General features: G+C 41.9%; 1 protein-coding gene and 1 pseudogene across 2 annotated transcripts in view; one reads left to right on the forward strand and one right to left on the reverse strand.

The window, feature by feature from the left end:
* Positions 1-13106: 13106 nt before the first annotated feature.
* LOC121398485 lies at positions 13107-13231 on the reverse strand (annotated as a pseudogene).
* A 158-nt stretch (positions 13232-13389) lies between these two features.
* The window catches only part of LOC108703907, a 30768-nt gene continuing 22590 nt past the window's right edge, over positions 13390-21567 (forward strand). For both annotated transcript variants that reach the window (XM_041575920.1, XM_041575921.1), the window contains exon 1: positions 13390-13470. In XM_041575920.1, the coding sequence (XP_041431854.1) occupies positions 13419-13470 (52 nt within the window). In that variant the 5' untranslated portion in view covers positions 13390-13418. The remainder of the gene's footprint in view (positions 13471-21567) is intronic.

Genomic DNA, 21567 nt, shown 5'->3' on the forward strand with positions numbered 1-21567 from the left:
ACAGGAATGTATAAATATATATGCCAGTAAGTCTCCTCACCAGACCATGTATGATATTTCCGTGTACCCCTTGTCACAATTACTGTAAATACCTTCTGAAAGCTATATAACGCTTGGACCAAGAGGTGGGTCTTTGGTGAGTCCTTGGGTGACATTCTGTGTGTTACTCCAACAGCTTACCCAGACAAAACTGTTATGTTGTATTATGTATGAATAAATTGCCTGACTATTACTAAAGGTTTTCCTTTACTGAGTTTTGTCTTACACAAGGTCAAAATGGGAATACTAAAAATGCCAAAACATGAGACAAAGCCCAGAAAATAAGACAGAAGGCCTCAGCCATTATGGGAAAAAACAATGATTTTGGCCAAAGACTTTATTTCAATCTTGGGTCTGATGGCCTCCATGATTCCAGTGACAAGATGGGCTCAATGACACATGAGACCTCCCCAGCAAGTGTTTTTAAGACAATGGGACAGATTCCAGAAGGATTGGTCTCAAATGATTCATCTTCCTTTTTCTCTAAAGAGAGATCTTCAGTGGTGGGTATTCTGCCACAGATGTACATTAGAGAAAACCTCTGATAATCCCTGTACAAGCAATGGTAGATAGCTGAACTCACTAATATTTCCAGATAGGGTGCCAGATAGGGTGCCAATTGTATGTGATAATACAGTGAGGAGAATACAATGGTGATGCTTTGGTAATTTATTGATTTACCTAGAGCAAAACATATGCAGGAACTTAGGGTAATGCTGGAGAATATTAGAGGTCAAAATGAAATGCTCTCACCAGGTATGATGTCTGTAGCAGAAAGGAAGTACACAGGACCTGGGACAGGATGTGATGTCACAAAGGGAGGAGAGCAAAGCAGTAGAAATTAACATAATACATTGAGAGGCACATAATAAGAATGACCACAGGGTGGCAGCACTACATAACAGTAATAATAAGATAATGCAGTTACAGCCAATTACAATTAAATGAAAGAAATAAAAGCTGGAACAGCACACTCCCTGTCTGAAATCCTAGGATTTCACTATATATGATAACATGAATGTCCATGAAATGTTCAATCAAATACTGGAACCTGAAAGACAAAAGCAAACAAAGAAAGCACTTAAACTGAAAATGATGGACAGGAACAGTCCAAATGTCTGGAGTTTTCTGGTTCTAGGAATAGTCCGGAGATGGACGACTGAATGGAAGAAAAGTTCCTCAAGTAAATGAGTCATTCCTCAACAGGTAAGAGAAGAACAATCTCGGATGCAGGCCTGATGAAGGACTTGGGATCGCCTTGTTTTGCGATGGTCACTCCCACCTTGCGAACCTTGCCATCTTCACTGGCGAAGATTTTTGAGATGAGACCCTTGGGCCAGGAATTTCTTTCCATCTTCTGGTCTTTCATGAGAACAAGATCTCCTATTTGTAAGTTTGGCTTGACTTGTTGCCACTTCCAACGTGCTTGAAGAAGAGTTAAGTACTCCTTTTTCCACCTGCTCCAGAAACAGTTGGCCAGATGTTGAGCGTGTTTCCACTGTTTCAGATATAGGTTACCAGAAGAAGACTCTTCAGGTGGATTAGGAACAGATCCAAACTTCTGAGTGAGAAGAGTTGCTGGAGTGAGAATGGCAGGGGATTCTGGATCCATAGATACAGGTACAAGAGGTCTTGATTTGACAATAGCAGATACCTCAGCTAGGAAGGTAGCCAAAGTCTCATGGGTGAGCCTTGAGAAGTTTGAGTTCATAAGCATACAGTCCAATATTTGGCTTTTTGGTACATCTTGCTTGTCATGTATACATTTCAGTTCCATTATAAAGGCACTCTGCTGTACGTTACGTATCACAAGCAATATCTTCTGCTGTGAGAGGTTTATGGCACATGTGACAGCTGTGACATCCAGTGTTATGCTTCTCAGCGAGAAAACAATGAACAATATGGACTAACCTTGCAATGGTGTGAACGAGTCTTGAACATCTGGAGAAGCGTTCAAAGCGATGACAGCCCAAGCCAGTCCTCTTTTCAGACTTGGTGACAAGGGTACTAACTTCAGGCCGAATTTCTGGATCTTCATGGTCTGAAGACGAAGACGTCTTGAGTAGGAGTTTCTTCATTCTGGTTCAGCGGAAAGTCTGGACCTGTTAACCAAGAAGAATTTGCAGAGACTCTACCAGATGCCGGTCTGGTGGCGCAATCTGCTGGATTGAGATGAGATGGAACATAGTGCCACTGTTCAGGTTTAGAGGACCTTCTAATCCTTTTAATGCGGTTACTGACATAGACATAGAAGGGTTTTGACTGGTTGTATATGTAACCCAGGACAACCTTACTGTCTGTGTAAAACTGAATGTCATCCACATGAATATCCAGCTCACATTGTATAAAGTCAGCAATCTCTACGGCTAGCACAGTCCCACAAAGTTCGAGTCTAGGAATGGTGTGCTCAGGTTTTGGAGCTAATTTTGCCTTTCCAAACAGAAATCCAACATGCGCTTGATTGCAATAGTCTATTACCTTCAAATAAGCAACGGCTGCGATGGCTTCAGTTGACGCATGTGAAAAGATGTGGATTTCTTTCCTCTGAGTTGTAGAAAGGGATGTTGGCATGTAGCATTGTGGTATGTGAATCCTGTCTAGTGCATGCAAGCATTCTTTCCACAACTCCCATTTTTGTTGTTTGTCAGGGCAGTGGAGCATCCCAGTCTGAAATGGACTCTGAGAACTGTCTTAACAGGAATTTGCCTTGTACAGTCAAAGGTGCTACAAATCCCAGGGGATCATATAGGCTGTTCACCACTGAGAGAACTCCCCATTTAGTAAATGGTTTATCTGCACAGTTAACTTGAAATCCAAGGGAGTCATTTGATAAATCCCACCTCAGGCCCAGACTTATCTGTACGGGTGGATTGTCTGTCCCTAGATTCAAGTCTCTGAATTCTGTGGCATGATCATTGCGAAATATCTTTTCCATGAAGGCCACAAAATGATTTTTCATTTCTGGTTTGTTCTTTAACGTACCTGCAAGGACATGAATCTGGATAGTGCCTGTTCCCAATTGTCAGGGAATCTGGCTCTTACAGCACGGAAAGGTAAAGGTGCAACCCAGTGGTTAGATGCATCTTTGAAAAATCCATTGTCCATTATTTTAATAAACTCTTTGTCATCCATGGACAAGGCCAATGTGTTGTCCTCTGGTGTTGTAAAAACACTGTTTTTAATAAGTTGTCATAGAGGGTAGGAACGATGTCTGGTGCCTTTAGAAGGTAAGAAAGCTTTTCCTTTACCTCATAATGATGAACAAATGGCTTAAAGTGAGATGTGTGACCATTTTTGAGCACAAAGGTTTTGAAGGAGCTCACTTGAGATGGTTTGTGGCTCTTATCTATACATACATCGCCCACGATTACCCAGCCTAGATCAAGTCTCTGTGCATATGGGGCATTGTCAGGACCATTGCATTGTTGCCGCACCTTGTGGACCCTCAGAATGTCTCTCCCAAGCAAAAGTAGGATGTCAGCATTCATGTCCATAGGAGGAATCTCACTAGCTAGATGTTTCAAGTGGGAATGATGGTATGCAGCTTCTGGAGTAGGAATTTCATCTCTTTCATCAGGTATCTGGTCGCATTCAATTAACGTTGGCAAGGGTATATGAACGTTCCCTTTAATGGAGAAGATAAGGTATCCAGTGGCTCTTCTGCCTTAAGTCTCTATACGACCAGAACAAGTGTTGAGGGTGTATGGTGTTGCTTCTCCCCTTATGCCGAAGATCTCAATTTAGGTTTTGCCATAGACCTATTGCTTTGTTCGTCTATAATAGCATACATTCTGGTGGCCTTTTCAGATTTCCCTTCTGGGTAGACATTGACCAAGCACACCTTCACACAGCACTTGGAACCAGCCTCTTTGCCACATATCTCCATACAGGAAGAGGAGACAGTTGTTGTAGCTAGCTCTCGAGCCGGTGGCTCCCCGCCATGAAGTGTGACGGCATTGGTAGCAGCTTGAGATGGTGCGTTGTCTGAAGGCAGGGTAGGATGCATTGCTGTAACATGCTTGTTACTGCTGCATTCTGCACACCTGATAATAACTTGTCAGTCTTTTGCCATATGATTTGATGAGGCACAACACTTGTAACACATTCCAAGCTCTTTGGGGCAAATTCACTAAGCGCCGAATCGCCTAACGCTAGCGTCAATTCGCTAGCGTTGGGCATTTTCGTTACTTTGCAAATTCACTAACGAACGCTGGCGTAAATTCACTAGTGTTACTTCGCACCCTTACGCTACGGACGTAACTAGGCAAATTCACTAACGCGTGCAGTGTACTGAACGCTACCTTTTACGCTAGACTTCCTTCGCCACCTCAGACCAGGCGAAGCGCAATAGAGTAGATAGGGATTGCTTCAAAAAAAGTTCAAATTTTTTCTAAGTCCCAAAAAACGCTGGCGTTTTTTCTATATTATGGGTGATAGACTGAAAAAGATCGAAAAAATTTTTGGGGCTCCCCTCCTCCCCCCCTACATTTCCTAACTGATGGCAACTTAAGTATACAGTGGGCACATGTGTAGGGCAAAAAAAAAATTTATTTTATGTTTTGAAGGTTTTCCAGGCATTTGTAGTGATTCTATGTATTCCTCCATTGAAATTTGAATTTGGTGCCGTATGCAAATTAACCATCGCTAGCGCAACTTCGCTTCGCTTAGCGAATCAACACTAGCGCAACTTCACAAACTTACGCTACCCCTGTGTGCAACTTCGGATTTTAGTGAATTTGCGGAGTGCTGGCGAAACTACGCCTGGCGAAGTGTGGCGAAGTGCGGCGAAGTTACGCCTGGCGCAACTACGAATCTTAGTGAATTTGCCCCTTTGAGTGTCTCTCTGCGTTCTTGCAAAGACTTTGCCCTGAGCCCACAACATTCCTTTAAAGGATGAGGTCTTTTATGGATAGGGCACATGTTGTTAGGGTCCTTTTCTTTAAGAACGGGGTTGTCCTTCCTAGTAGTGCAGGCCGCAACAAATGGGACATTTGTTTTCCTAATGGATACTGTTCCCCTTAAGTCTCTATGTTTACTTGTGGTGTTGTCATATCTTAAACATGAGGATGAAGCAGGTAGGGTGGATTCAGTAAAGTCAAAGCTGGGGTCATTCTTCTTCTGAGCCTGGTCACTGATATATCAGGTAAAATAAGAGAAAGAGGGAAAAGACACATTGTGTTCTCTCTTGTATCTGGAGCCCTGGTCTGCCCATTTCTCTTGCATGCCGTGTGGTAGTTTCAACACAATTGGATTGACGCCATGGGCAGTATCAAGGTAACTCAGTCCTGGCAGATGCGGGTCCATTTTCGCCAATTCTAGTTCTCTTAGCAGATCGCTCAGATCCTGGAGCTTGCGATTGTCCTTGCCAGTTATCTTTGGGAAGGCTTGAAGTCTCCTGAATAAGGCATTTTCTATAGCTTCTGAACTGCCATAGGTCTGTTCAAGTCGCTCCCATGCTGCAGTGAGGCCTTCCTCTGAGTGGCCTGCATGGACTGCTCTTAATGTCTTTACATGTTCTGCAGATTCTGGGCCTAACCATTTGATAAGCAAGTCAAGTTCTTCCTTGGCAGTGAGGTTAAGATCACTGATTACAGCTTCAAAGGTCGATTTCCTTGCGCTGTAGTTTTCAGCACGGTCATCATACTTTGAGAGACTAATGTTAATCAGCTCCCTGCGCATGATGGGGCAAATTCACTAAGATGTGAAGTTGCGCCAGGTGCAACTTCGCCGCACTTCGCCGCACTTCGCCAGGCGTAGTTTCGCTAGCGCTCCGCAAATTCACTAAAATCCGAAGTTGCGCTCAGGGGTAGCGTAAGGTTGCGAAGTTGCGCTAGCGTTGATTCGCTATGTAAAGCGAAGTTACGCTAGCGAAGGCTAATTTGCATATGGCGCAAAATTCAAATTTCAATGGAGGAACACGTATCTGCACTACAAATGCCTAGAAAACCTTCAAATCAGCAAATAAAAATTTTATTTTGCCCTACACATGTGCCCACTGTCTAGGTAAGTTGCCATGAGTCAGGAAATGTAGGGGGGAGGAAGGGGAGCTTTTTCAGCCTATCAGCCATCATGTAGAAAACACGCCAGCGTTTTTTGGGACTTAGAAAAAAAATTGACTTTTTTTTAAACAATCCCTATCTACTCTTGCACTTCGCCAGGTCTGAGGTGGCGAAGGAAGTCTAGCGTAAAAGGTAGCGTTCAGTACACTGCGCAAGTTAGTGAATTTGCGTAGTTTCGTCGCTAGCGAAACTTCGCCTGGCGTAAGGTTGCGAAGTAACACTAGCGAAACTACGCCAGCGTTCGTTAGTGAATTTGCACAGTAGCGAAAATGCCAAACGCTAGTGAATTAACGCTAGCATTCGGCGCTTCGCGGCTTAGTGAATTTGCCCCGATGTATCTGGCAAAGTCTGACATGCCTGATCTCCCATTTCCTATTGCTGGATTGCATTTTGGTCTCTCTGGAGCATGTAGGGGCTCTGGCACATGGGGTTGAGATTGATCAGGATGAAATGATGTGGCATAAGGATTAAGCTGTGGTTTAGTCTCTGGAGCGTTAGCCCGCTTGATGCTAGAAATGACCTTATTACTGGGGTTTGATGATTTCTGGAAATCTGTGGGTTCACCCAGTTGGCGATTTAGAAGTGGAGTTGGTCGTCTATTTCTGCTCTCTTCTTCACAATCTCAGCCTCCTTCTTAGCAAAGGAACTTCTTACACTAGCTTCCTCTGCTTCTGCCCGGATCTCTATAAGCTTGTCGTGCAACGCCGACCTTCCGGAACGAGAGGTTTTGGAGGATGAAAGGGTATATTTGGTATGTTTACTTGAAGTTGATCGATCGGATCTCACCTCTTGTAAGTGTGCGATGTGAAGTTCTGCCTTGCTTTTAGCATCTTGTACTATGGCATCCTTCTCTTCGAGGAGATTCTTTCTCTCACTCAGCTCTTCTGAGGCATCATCAAAATCAGAGTTGCTCAGGAAAGTGATGTACTTTGCAGACAGTCGCTGATAGCGAACATAGGCATTAGTTAAGTGATTCAATAGTGTGGTTAACTTTGTTGCGTCGTTGTTATATCGTAAAAGAGCTGCTATATAGTGTTCAGTTCTCTGCCATAAATCGTTTAAATTGTCACTGAACTCTTCTTTGGTTGCCTCAAAGTTCTCTCTAATCTTTTGTGTTGGCTTGATAACACGTTTAGATCGTACTGCTTGTTCTTCAGTTAACATGGACTCTGCTTCCTGCATATCTGGGTTTTTGGGAGCAGGGTGAGTTTCTGTATGTTCAGTGATTGAGGAATCCACTAAGCCTCTTGTGGACATGTTGTTCCTGTTTAAGTTGTACTGTCTCTTTAAGAAGGGATTTCAGATTGCTCACTGTGCTTATGAAGCCACAAGCATATAAGATGGCGGACAACTCTAAGCTTGCTTGCAGACTGCGTATAGACATGCAAAGACTGTAGATTTAAGCTTCATTTTGACTATTCTGCCACAGATGTACGTTAGAGAAAACCTCTGATTGGTTGTGAGTGATAATCCCTGTACAAGCAATGGTAGATAGCTGAACTCACTAATATTTCCAGATAGGGAGCCAATTGTATGTGATAATCCAGTGAGGAGAATACAATGGTGATGCTTTGGTAATTTATTGATTTACCTAGAGCAAAACATATGCAGGAACTTAGGGTAACGCTGGAGAATATTAGAGGTCAAAATAAAATGCTCTCACCAGGTATGATGTCTGTAGCAGAAAGGAAGTACACAGGACCTGGGACAGGATGTGATGTCACAAAGGGAGGAGAGCAAAGCAGTGGAAATTAACATAATACATTGAGAGGCACATAATAAGAATGACCACAGGGTGGCAGCACTACATAACAGTAATAATAAGATAATGCAGTTACAGCCAATTACAATTAAATGAAAGAAATAAAAGCTGGAACAGCACAGTGGGTAGACTCCGCCAATCTGTTGAAAGGGTTTCCGCTTCAGAAGTGGGATAAGGGGGTCATCTACACCAATGGTTTTTCACAAGGATGGGGAGCCCTTCACAATTCTCAGCTTGCACATGGAACATGGGATTTTCAGACTGCCAGGGTTCCATAGAATATTCTGGAGACGAACACAGTTTACAAAGCCCTGATGCATTTTACTCCAGTCTTGAAAGGGAAAGGAGTAAGAGTCAACATAGACAACTCAACAGCAATTGCATACATCAGAAAAGAAGGGGGTATGAGAAGCTCCAATTCTGAACTGGGCAGAAGTGAATCTCAAAGCCCTATCAGCAGTTCACTTTCCAGGAGTGTTAAATCGTTGAGCAGATTTTCTGAGCAGAAACTGGGTGAGCAGGCATGAGTGGAAGCTCATCCCCCTAATCTTTCATCAGATAATAGAGAGGTGGGGGAGGCCAAATGTGGATCTTATGGCCACACCAAAGAATGCTCAACTGTCTCTTTTTTACTCAAGGGTGTATCATCCACAGGCAGCAGCATCGGATACTCTACTCCAGAGGTGGGATTTCCCATTATTCCCATTCCCATTATACATAGCACTTCTGAAGATAAACAAGGAGAAAGTGGAAGCAATTTTGATTGCACCGAATTGGACAAGGTGTCCTTGGTATCCTCTTTTAATGACGATGCAGAGGGAGGAGCCATAGCTGTTACCTCCAAAACAGGATCTTCTTCTGGATCTGGCATCTCTTTCTTTAATGACTTGGAAACTGAGAGGGAAGGTCTAAGTTTTTTGGGTCTAACGGATTCTGTAATCCTAACTCTTTTAAAAGCATGAAAAACATCTACATCCAATTACAGAGTTTGGGAAACCTTTACAACATGGTGATCTCAACAACTGTTAGAGAATTCAGAAATTTCTTTATCTCAGAATTCGAGTTTTCTTCAGAGTGGCCTGGATAAGGGGTTACATTACAGAACTTTGAAGGTTCAAGTCTCTGCATTATCAGCAATATCTGACATTAGGTGGGCAGAGGATCATGTGGTCAAGAGATTCTCTTTGGCAGTCATTAGGATACAACCTCCAAGGAAAGATTTGCTCCCATTATGGGATCTGCCTCTTGTCCTTTCATCTTTGACATCATTTCCATTTGAGCCTTTGGAAGAGACCTCTACTTGGTTTTTAACCTTAAAGACAGTATTCTTGGTAGCCATTTCTACAGCAGCTAGAGTGAGTCTTCTTCAAGCTTTATCCATCAAAAAGGATAACATGATGTTTCCAGATAGACTTATTTTGAGGCAGATGCTTCCTTTCTACCAAAAGTTGTTTCATCTGGACCAAGAAATACTTTTCAGTTCCCAGACTGCACTGAAGGATCCTCTTTTTGAAAAGGTTGACCCAGTTTCTCAATATTTGGAGGTCTCAAAGGCTTTCAGAAAACCAGAAAGAATGTTCGTGATTCCTGCAGGATCAAGAAAGGGTCCACCTGCTTCTACAACTACGATTGCGAGATGGTTGGTTATCCTAATCTCTAAGGCTTACCAATTCCAAGGCAAACTAGGTCCTGAGGGGAAAAAGGCTCATTCTACAAGTGCAGTGGCTTCTTTCTGGGCGGCAATAGCGCAGGTTCCAAAGAAGGAAATATGTAAAACAGCAGCTTGGAAGTCAGCCCGGACTTTCTTCAATCACTATAAGAAGAACGTAAATCCTATGGGGGGGGGGAAGTTTTTGCTTCCAAAGTACTTCAATCCCTTTCTTTTAATTAAAGAACCTTTAAGCATTATTGTCCCTCCCTTCTTGTTTTTTCTCATATTGCTGGGTACATCCCATTGTTTTATGTTGACATATAGTGGCCAGAAAACCGGATAATTGTTGTCATACAGTACTTATCGTAATTTTCTTTTCCTGGCCACTATTATTGTGAACATACCCTCCCTTCCTTAGGCTATATTAATAGACTACAGGTTCTAGGAGGTGGGGATACAATTAAAGCTTTGATAGAGGAGGAGTTCACTGGTTTCACCTGTATGACAACAATTTTCCTATTTTTTCACCAGGAATACAAGGGAGTAGCAATATTATTTAATAAATCCATAAATATTCAGATTGTGGAGTGTGAACAAAATGATGAATGTAGAAATGTTATTCTATTTAAGTACCTAATAAACATAAAGGGGAAGTCTACTAATAATAAGAGGAGACTTTAATGAGTCACATATCTGGTCTTTAGATAGAAGTGTTTTTAAAAAAAATCCTCCACAAAATCATCCAACTAAACAATGTAAGTGAAATATATAAAATATTTTTGAGTAACTTAAAACAGTGGAGCTATTTAAAGGATAATGAAAGCTATGGAGGCATTTTATTGCAAATAGATTAGCTGCAATAGTACAAGCTAGAATGCTATATTTATTCTGTAGATGTTTTACCATACCTGAGTAAAAAGCTCTAGAAGCTCTTTGTTTGTTTAGGATAGCAGCTGCGATATTAGCTTAGTGTGACATCACTTCCTGCCTGAGTCTCTCCCTGCTCACTTATAGCTCTGGGCTCAGATTACAGCAGGGGGGAAGAGGAGCAAACTGAGCATGCTCAAGCCCTAGCCCTGGAGGTTTAAGCTGAAGGCAGGAAGTCTGATACAGAAGCCCATGAGTACACAATAGAAGGAAAGAAGTGTGGTGTTTCTTTTGACAGAGGACTCAGAGCAGCATTACTTGGAGGGTTTACTGGTATATTTATATAGACCTTTCTGATAAGGCTTACTTAGTTTTGCCTTTTCCTTCTCCTGTAAGAGATCATTTTTATCTATCCTCTACTAAAGCCAGGTGTAATAATAATTTTCAAAACACATCAGTTCATATTGCTGTTCCAGCAGAATTATGCACTGAAATCCATTTTTTTCAAAAGAGCAAACCGTTTTTTATATTTAATTTTGAAATTTGGCATGGGGCTAGACATGATGTCCATTTCCCAGGTACCCCCAACCATGTGACTTGTGCTCTGATAAACTTCAGTCACTCTTTACTGCTACACTGCAAGATGGAGTTATAACCCCTCCCTTCCCCCCAATGGAAGCCTATCAGCAGCCTATCAACAGAACAATAGGCAGCTAAACAGATAGCAGCTCCCTGACACTTCTGCTGAATGATTCGTTTGCACTGCTAAAAATGCTACCTAGTGGTAGACTTGAGAATAGCACCCAAGCAGGAAAAAACACATCATGAAGTGCTGGCTCATTCTCAAAGCTCAGAATCAGGCACTATGCATTGAGATGGATCCTCCACAACAAAATTACAGATAAAAATTAATTTGTTGGTTCAAGAATAACTTTTCAAATGGTAGAGTAATGTTTTTACAATGTAAACAGTGTAATTTAGAAATACAAACTAAACTATAAAAATTATGACAGAATCATGACAAAGTCATTCCCATCTTATCAGAAATAATAAGAACAAACTAAAAAAAACTCTCCTTTGTAAATACTTAATATTTTAAAGGCTCTATATTAGTGATACAGCTAATAGTAAATAGATAAATAGTATTAGCGAAAAATAGCTGAATCCTAAGCTGAATCTGAATTGAGGGGGAAAAATGACATGCATGAAAATTTTCATCCCATTAATTATGTGACCTAAAGTTGCAGATTCTTAATTCTCCCATAAATACTCTTTAATAATATTTAACAATCTTAAGAAAGATAAGGGAGGGGGCCCAGATGGTCTTCATTATTTTATAAATACATAAGCAGTAAACCAGTTCTATTCTTACAAATGTATTTAATGCCTGTTTTGTCTCTAGAAAATTCATCAGAAAAATAGTCAAGCCTTACATTCAATAAAAAATAAATCCCCGAAGAAGGAAAAGATTATCTCTATCTACTTCACACGGATACATTTTGTTAATCAACCAAGACTGTAGAACGGTTATTTATTTTGAAAGAAAAAATAAGATTCATTGTTCCTTAATTAGTTTAAGGACTGAAAAATTGTTCATTTGTTCATTTATTCCTCACTTTACCAGTCTGTTTAAATCTAATCTAACCCTCAGGCTACATTTATTGCCCCTGGAGAACAGTCAGAGATATTTAAATTATTCAAAAGCACCTGACATGGTTATCCTCTATTACCTTTACTATTTAACACCACAGTGGAATCTCTTGTAAGATATTTAAATAATGGTAATTTATTTCAGGGATTTTTCTTTTCTTTTATTTATTTGTTGCATATGGTGTGTAAAACTGAAACATACCTTGTTTTGCAAATACTGCTTCGAATAAAACCAGAGGAAAACCAGCTTGAAGTTACACTGGGTGTAAATGTTTTTTACTTTGTGTGAGTTCCCACAATAGACACAGTTGAAAAGCTACACAGAAGTGACAGACAGTATCAATTGAAGGAGAGTCATATACAAAAAGTTGCAGCCCTTAGGCCTACATCATAATAGGAACCTTGCCCATATAGAGGGTGCTACAAAACAGGCCAATATGGTTCTCACCTAGAACAATTTTCAAACCTGACTGACTCTCCAATGCCCATCCAGCTAATGGTGAGGCAGGCCAATGGATTGTACTCAAATATAGACCAATGATATTGAATCATCCTTCCGAGTCCTACCCAAAGGCATGGGCTCCGTTGCCCAAGCTGTTCCCAGCTACCGCCAGCGAACAGCTCGAACGGGTGGGTCCCCCTTCGCCGAAGCTAGGGAGGGCCCACCACCCCGCCCCCCCGAAGGGGTTTGGGGACGTTTGGACTCCCCTTCGCCGAAGCTAGGGGGAGTCCCGTCTACCCTGGGTTCTGCCGAAGCTTCCCCCAGGGCGTGTCATGGCCTGCGAGTCCAGCCAAAAGACCGTGACCCCATCCAGGGTGCTCAAACCAGACACAAAAAAGGTGCTGGAGTGGGCGGTGCAAGGCCATTGGTTGCCTTTTGCAAGGCTCTGGTTGGCAGCCAGAAAAAGAAAAGACTTCCCGCCCACCTAATGGCAAGGGCAAAGGAAGTGAAGCTTGATTAAGCATGGGTGCATGTGCATCTCCCCCGACTCAAAATGCAAGTCAGGGGCCACCCTCATGGGAGCACAGCGGCCCAGCTTTCATCAAGCCTCTGCTTCTCAGCCTAGTCCAGAGGACCAATGGTTTCTCCGTTCTTCAGATAGGATCATTAGAACAGATACTCCTCTTTGGTCTTGCCAGCCAGAGGACCAAGTGGTTCCAAAGGTACTACACTTGATCTTAGCCAAAAGGCCGAGAAGCGATCAAAATATAGACCAATAAGCTACCAACTTGGTCTGGATGTTCCCGGTTGGCAGAAAACATTGGCATTTGTGAATGAGGGGGTAGGGACACTCCACTTCCAATACATAGAGCTTCCTCCCTTTTATCTGTGTGAGTTTAAAAGTGAAAGTAACCTTTGCTCTGCCATTCAGAGAGAGGGAAATGGGAGATGGCGCTGGATAAAATCTTCCTTCTCTGCTGGATTTGCTGCAGCTCAGTGTGTAAGTGTTACTGGATATAATGTATCTCTGTGCATGCTGGGTAATGGGGGCCTGAGATGTGGACGGGGGAGTGATTCTGCTGCAGATACTCCCTGATATATTGTAACCCCCAGAGCTTATACTGAGATCTCTGTCTGTCTGTCTGTGAGTGCCAGGCTGGTACTGACTGATGTTACCCCTCTGTCTGTTTCCTATACCCAGTGTGTGAGTGCCAGGCTTGTACTGACTGATGTTACCCCTCTGTCTGTTTCCTATACCCAGTGTGTGAGTGCCAGGCTGGTACTGACTGATGTTACCCCTCTGTATGTTTCCTATACCCAGTGTGTGAGTGCCAGGCTGGTACTGACTGATGTTACCCCTCTGTCTGTTTCCTATACCCAGTGTGTGAGTGCCAGGCTGGTACTGACTGATGTTACCCCTCTGTATGTTTCCTATACCCAGTGTGTGAGTGCCAGGCTGGTACTGACTGATGTTACCCCTCTGTCTGTTTCCTATACCCAGTGTGTGAGTGCCAGGCTGGTACTGACTGATGTTACCCCTCTGTATGTTTCCTATACCCAGTGTGTGAGTGCCAGGCTGGTACTGACTGATGTTACCCCTCTGTCTGTTTCCTATACCCAGTGTGTGAGTGCCAGACTGGTACTGACTGATGTTACCCCTCTGTCTGTTTCCTATACCCAGTGTGTGAGTGCCAGGCTGGTACTGACTGATGTTACCCCTCTGTCTGTTTCCTATACCCAGTGTGTGAGTGCCAGGCTGGTACTGACTGATGTTACCCCTCTGTCTGTTTCCTATACCCAGTGTGTGAGTGCCAGACTGGTACTGACTGATGTTACCCCTCTGTCTGTTTCCTATACCCAGTGTGTGAGTGCCAGGCTGGTACTGACTGATGTTACCCCTCTGTCTGTTTCCTATACCCAGTGTGTGAGTGCCAGGCTGGTACTGACTGATGTTACCCCTCTGTCTGTTTCCTATACCCAGTGTGTGAGTGTCAGGCTGGTACTGACCGATTTTACCCTTCTGTCTATTTCCTATACAAAGGTCTATAGTAGATATATTTATATATTCTCATATGTAGGTGGTTTCACCAACATCTATGGGCCCTGAAATTGCTACTAATTTAATCTCAGTAACACAACAGATGATACATAAGGTTTTATAGAAATGTCTCTCTGTTGTTATCTGGTTAATATTTAACTCGGTTATGTGCCTGGCTGATGCACAAGTTAGTTGTGGAGTGACTGGGCATGTGGAGGCCTAACCTATCACTGCACAACTGACTTGCACACCAGAGTATCAAGAATATACTAATTGTAACACAGATAATCCAGAGTTAGTGTGTATTTATCTGCAAGGAATGGAGCTTGAAGGAAAACTATACCCCCAAAATGAATACATGAGCAACAGATAGTTTATGTCATATTAAGTGGCATATTAAAGAAACTTACCAAACTGGTATATATATTTAAGTAAATATTACCCTTTTACATCTCTTGCCTTGATCCACCATTTTGTGAAGTTCTGTGTGCTGCCTCAGAGATCAGCTGACCAGAAATACTGCAGCTCTAAAGCTGGCTACAGATGGAAAGATCCGATTGTACAAATTAATGTACGATCAGACTTTCCCATCTCCCGACCTGCCACTAACCATTCAGATCAAAGTCTTACCATTCCGACCAAATAAAGTAATTAAAGAACAGATCAGCTGATGTTCTGCCTCTGACAGCAATCGTACGATACACAAAGCTAGTGACATTTCCATACGATCGGCAATACACGCAGAGATATTACCCGTAGCCGACAGAAATTCTCTAACCTGTTCGATTGACCAAACGACCGATCTCCACCGAACGAAAAATGTCGGGAATCTCCACACACAGTCCGAAAATCGTACGAATCCTTGATTCGTACGATGAGATCTTTGCGTCTATGGCCAGCTTAACTGTAACAGGAAGAGATCACCTGGCCAGAAATACTGCAGCTCTAACCGTAACAGGAAGAGATCACCTGACCAGAAATACTGCAGCTCTAACTGTAACAGAAAGAGATCACCTGACCAGAAATACTTCAACTCTAACTGTAACAGGAAGAGATCACCTGACCAGAAATACTTCAACTCTAACTGTAACAGGAAGAGATCACCTGACCAGAAATACTGCAGCTCTAACTGTAACAGGAAGAGATCACCTGACCAGAAATACTGCAGCTCTAACTGTAACAGGAAGAGATCACCTGACCAGAATACTTGCAGCTCTAACTGTAACAGAAAGAGATCACCTGACCAGAAATACTACAGCTCTAACTGTAACAGGAAGAGATCACCTGACCAGAAATACTGCAGCTCTAACTGTAACAGGAAGAGATCACCTGACCAGATATACCGCAGCTCTAACTGTAACAGAAAGAGATCCCCTGACCAGAAATACTGCAGCTCTAACTGTAATAGGAAGAGATCCCCTGACCAGAAATACTGCAGCTCTAACTGTAACAGGAAGAGATCACCTGACCAGAAATACTGCAGCTCTAACTGTAACAGGAAGAGATCACCTGACCAGAAATACTGCAGCTCTAACTGTAACAGAAGAGATCACCTGACCAGAAATACTGCAGCTCTAACTGTAACAGGAAGAGATCACCTGACCAGAAATACTGCAGCTCTAACTGTAACAGGAAGAGATCACCTGACCAGAAATACTGCAGCTCTAACTGTAACAGGAAGAGATCACCTGACCAGAAATACTGCAGCTCTAACTGTAACAGGAAGAGATCACCTGACCAGAAATACTGCAGCTCTAACTGTAACAGGAAGAGATCACCTGACCAGAAATACTGCAGCTCTAACTGTAACAGGAAGAGATCACCTGACCAGAAATACTGCAGCTCTAACTGTAACAGGAAGAGATCACCTGACCAGAAATACTGCAGCTCTAACTGTAACAGAAGAGATCACCTGACCAGAAATACTGCAGCTCTAACTGTAACAGGAAGAGATCACCTGACCAGAAATACTGCAGCTCTAACTGTAACAGGAAGAGATCACCTGACCAGAAATACTGCAGCTCTAACTGTAACAGGAAGAGATCACCTGACCAGAAATACTGCAGCTCTAACTGTAACAGGAAGAGATCACCTGACCAGAAATACTGCAGCTCTAACTGTAACAGGAAGAGATCACCTGACAGAAATACTGCAGCTCTAACTGTAACAGGAAGAGATCACCTGACCAGAAATACTGCAGCTCTAACTGTAACAGGAAGAGATCACCTGACCAGAAATACTGCAGCTCTAACTGTAACAGGAAGAGATCACCTGACCAGAAATACTGCAGCTCTAACTGTAACAGGAAGAGATCACCTGACCAGAAATACTGCAGCTCTAACTGTAGCAGGAAGTGTTGGAATACAGGTTTGTATGTATTAACAACAACCATATCAATGTAACATCTGTTATACTGTATTGTCAATAGATGGCAGTGTTGTGAGGGATAGTCATGCACTTACAAGTTCCCTGTTTTTTGCTGTGTTCTGTTATAATAAAGTTGTTGTTGATAGCTGTGTAAGAAAGCTACACCACAGAGACTGTCTGTCTGCCTTTTTGCTCAGCATCCAGAAAGGTTTTTCTATCAGGTTATGGGCCCAGGATACGCTACAGAAGCCCAGGATACCTTACAGCAAGCTACAGCAACTGAGTGCAGCAGACAGCAACAGATACAGAAAGACATACAGCAGAAATGGCTGCCAGCATCCCCTCAGCAAAGATCTCCATCGCAAATCTGACAAATCAGAATTACCAGTCCTGGAAATTCAAGATGAAAATGCTGCTTATAAGAGAAGGTATGTGGAAATGTATAAATGAACCCCGACCTGCACAGCCCACAGAGGATTGGCTAGACAGAGATCAGAAAGCTCAGAGCACAATCTCCCTGTGCATAGATGATGATCAAATCATACATATATGTAACTGTCAGACTGCTAAAGACATGTGGGAAGAACTGCAAAAAGTGCATGAGAGAGCTAATCTCAGCAATAAACTGTATTTAATCAGAAAGCTCTATCAGACTAAGCTGCAGAAAGAGCAGAGCATGCAGGACTATATAAGACAGACCTTAGAGATGGTGGAGAGACTGAGAGGAATTGGAGAAGATATAAAAGACTTTCATATTGCAGCTCTATTATTGAGTGGCCTTCCTGAAAGTGATGAGACCCTTGTCACAGCACTAGATGCACGTCCTGATGATGAACTGACACTGGAATATGTTAAAGGCAAGCTTGTGGATGAATACAAGCGCAAAACAGAGAGCATAAGGAATGCAAGTGTGTCCAGCTCAGAGACTGCTTTAAAGATGAAAAAGAAAACTAAAAACAGCAATGTGCAGCTAGAAAAGCGGGAATGCTTTGTGTGCAGAAAGCCAGGACACCTAAAGGCAGATTGCAGAATCTGGAAAGCTAGAATGCAAAAGCAAAGTGGATTGCAACAAGCTAAGAATGCTACTGAAACACAGGAGTATGCATTTCATTCTAGAAAAAATGTTACCTCTGTGCAAGCATGGTGTGTGGACTCTGGTGCTACAAGTCATATGACTAATGACAGACATTTCTTCACTCAGCTCGATGAAAGCAAATCAGAAAATATAACTACAGCTAATGGACAATTAATGAAATCAGAGGGAATAGGAGACGGCGTTCTGTACTGTCCTATCTCTCCAGATATCACCAGAAAGATCCATATGAGGAATGTTCTGTATGTGCCAGATCTTGAAAGCAACCTATTGTCAGTGAAGAAACTCACTAACCAAGGCAACATAGTCACATTTCATGGTGATAGTTGTGTCATCACACAAGGGGACTGCTTACTCGCAAAGGCTAAAATTACAGATGAAAACTGGAAATGTATTCCTCAGTGATCCACCATTAGCTTTAGTAAATCAGACTCTTCCACAGACCAATGGAGTAGCCATCTCCACCTCAGTAACATGAAATAACAAGAAAGTCTGGAGAGTCTTTGCAAGTGTGTAGTTTTATTATCACACTACATGTTTCGGACCCATCTGGTCCTTCCTCTGGTGCATGTTATAAACAGTGTGAGAAAAAACAGCTTTTAAGCCCTCCATTACCCATAAGCCCCACGTGTATCTACAGCTCCATCTTGTGGCCAGTAGACAGTAATACAACAGTATATTTTAACATATGAATACTATGTTTCCATCTATTCACTTGTAACACCAATAGCAATTTCAGTAGTTAAACGATACAGTTACAATTATGTTTCAAATTCAGTTATCCTCACCATGGCAATTTAGTTATAATGTACATTGTATCAGTGCCCTCTTGTTCGAGACAACTGTAAAAAATACATATACAAATTTTTAGTTAGAAGTTTGCAAATTTAAAGCAAAGCCATTTATCTCGGCAGCATTTTTAGCAATTTCACAAAAAACATTTAAGACTCCAAGCTTCATTAATCCCGAAAGGTTCAATGCAATTTAGTCTTTCCATCCATCTGGCCTCACATTGTAACAGTGTTTTCTTTCTATCACCTCCTCTTAGGGGGCGATCAACTTGTTCAAGGACCATCCACCTAAGACTTGCTGCATTATGTTTAGCTTCTGAAAAATGTTTCCCAACAGGTGTTTGGGTTTTCTTTTCTGTTGGATTATATGAACTGATGGACCTTTTATGTTCCCCCATCCATGGTGAGGATAACTGATTTTGAAACATAAATGTAACTGTATCGTTTAACTACTGAATTTGCTATTGGTGTTACAAATGAATAGATGGAAACATAGTATTCATATGTTAAAATATACTGTTGTATTACTGTCTACTGGCCACAAGATGGAGATACACGTGGGGCTTATGGGTAATGGAGGGCTTGAAAGCTGTTTTTTCTCACACTGTTTATAACATGCACCAGAGGAAGGACCAGATGGGTCCGAAACATGTAGTGCGATATTAAAACTACATACTTGCAAAGACTCTCCAGACTTTCTTGCTATCTAAAATTACAGATGAACTATATCAGCTGAATTGCAGTGAAATGGTTAATATTGCCAAAGAAGATAAACATTCCAACTGCATCCACACTTGGCACAGACGCCTCGGGCACAGAAGTCCTGATATAATAAAGAAAATAGTTGAGAACAACTATGCAAGTGGTATTCAGATCAATCCATGTGATCAGACAATGACCTGTACCAGCTGCATTAAGGAGAAAATGACAAGGAAACCTTTTCCAAAGCAGAGCAGCAGCAAAGCTCCTAAACCTCTGGACTTAATTCATTCAGATCTTTGTGGTCCAATGAAAACTATAACTCCAGGAAAGAAAAGGTACTTTCTTACTTTCATTGATGATTACTCTAGATATACCACAGTGTTCCTACTTCACAGTAAAGATGAAGTTCCAGAGAAAATAGAGGAGTATCTTGCTCAAGTAAGTAATAAATTTGGCAGAATGCCCAGAGTACTAAGAACAGACAATGGCTCGGAATATACAAGTGGTAAAACACAAGCCAGTCTCAGAAAACATGGAATAATGTTCCAGACAACTGTTCCATATAACCCAGAGCAAAATGGAGTTGCAGAGCGGATGAACCGCACATTGTGTGAAAGTGGGAGGAGCATGCTATTTGATGCTGATATGCCAACAACATACTGGGGAGAAGCTATTATGACTGCATGTTATCTTCAGAATCGTTTGCCAGGAAAAGCAACAACAAAAAACTCCATATGAACTGTGGAACAAAAAGAAACCAGATTTAAGACATATCAATATTTTTGGAAGTAAAGCCTATGTACACATTCCAAAAGAAAAACGTACAAAATGGGATGCATGTGCAAAAGGAGGAATTCTTATGGGTTACAGTGAATCTCAGAAAGGATACAGAATTCTGCATCAAGACACAAACAAGGTTACAGTCAGCAGAAGCGTCATTATTGATGAAATTCTGTGCGTTTAAAGTTTGAACAACCAACTGAACATGCCCAAACTGAGAAAGAATCTACATCAATCACTGAAGAAAACAAAGAAAGTGACACAGAAATAGAGATAACAACAGAAAATTCAAAAACTGTAAATGAACCAGAGGAACCTTCAGTCAGAAGATCAAGCAGAACCAATAAAGGTGTTCCAGCTGAACGTTTATCCTACATGGCTCGCAGAGTTGTCCAAACCGAACCTGGTTCATGGAAAGAAATGCAACAACTGCCTCAGCATGAGAAGCAAAAGTGGAATAAAGCCACTGATGAAGAGATGACATCACTTCATGATCTCCAGACATGGACACTTTCAGAGCTACCTCAAGGTAAACATGCCATAGGATGTAAATGGGTTTTTAAAGCCAAATGCAACTCTGAAGGAAAGATCTGTCGTTACAAGGCAAGGTTGGTTGCTAAAGGTTACTCACAAAAGTTCGGTGAGGACTATGATGCTACTTTTGCTCCTGTTGCTAAACAAAGTATTTTTAGAACACTTTTGACGGGGGCTGCCATGCATACGATGATTGTGAAACATCACGATATTAAGACAGCTTTTCTTAACGGTGATATAGAAGAAGAAATTTACATGTCTCAGCCAGAAGGATATGTTAAAAAGGGACAAGAGCATCTTGTATGCAAATTGCAAAAATCTCTGTACGGCCTTAAACAATCAGCCCGAGCATGGAACTTAAAGATAAACCAAGTTCTATTGAATGAGGGATTTACAAGAAGCAAAGCTGACCCATGTCTATACTCTAAACAAATAGATGCTGAATGGGTGTATCTGCTAGTTTATGTAGATGACTTCATTATTGTTCACAAAAGCAACAATAACATTGCAAAGTTAACAGGAGTACTCAATGAGCACTTTGAAACCAAAGATCTTGGAGAAGTGACATATTATCTCGGAATTGACATCCAGCGTGAGAAAGATGGAAGTTTCCTATTAAACCAGAGTGCAAAAATTTAATCAATTCTCCAGCAATTCAACATGACAGAAGCCAAAGGAGCAAGTACACCTATGGATACAGCCTACCCAAGGTTAGAAGGAGAAGATGATCTTCTCACATGCAATGAAGAGTACAGACAAGCAGTGGGGGCACTTCTCTACATTGCAACCACT

The sequence above is a fragment of the Xenopus laevis genome, chromosome 9_10L (genome assembly GCF_017654675.1).
Source record: "Xenopus laevis strain J_2021 chromosome 9_10L, Xenopus_laevis_v10.1, whole genome shotgun sequence".
Classification (NCBI taxonomy): domain Eukaryota; kingdom Metazoa; phylum Chordata; class Amphibia; order Anura; family Pipidae; genus Xenopus; species Xenopus laevis.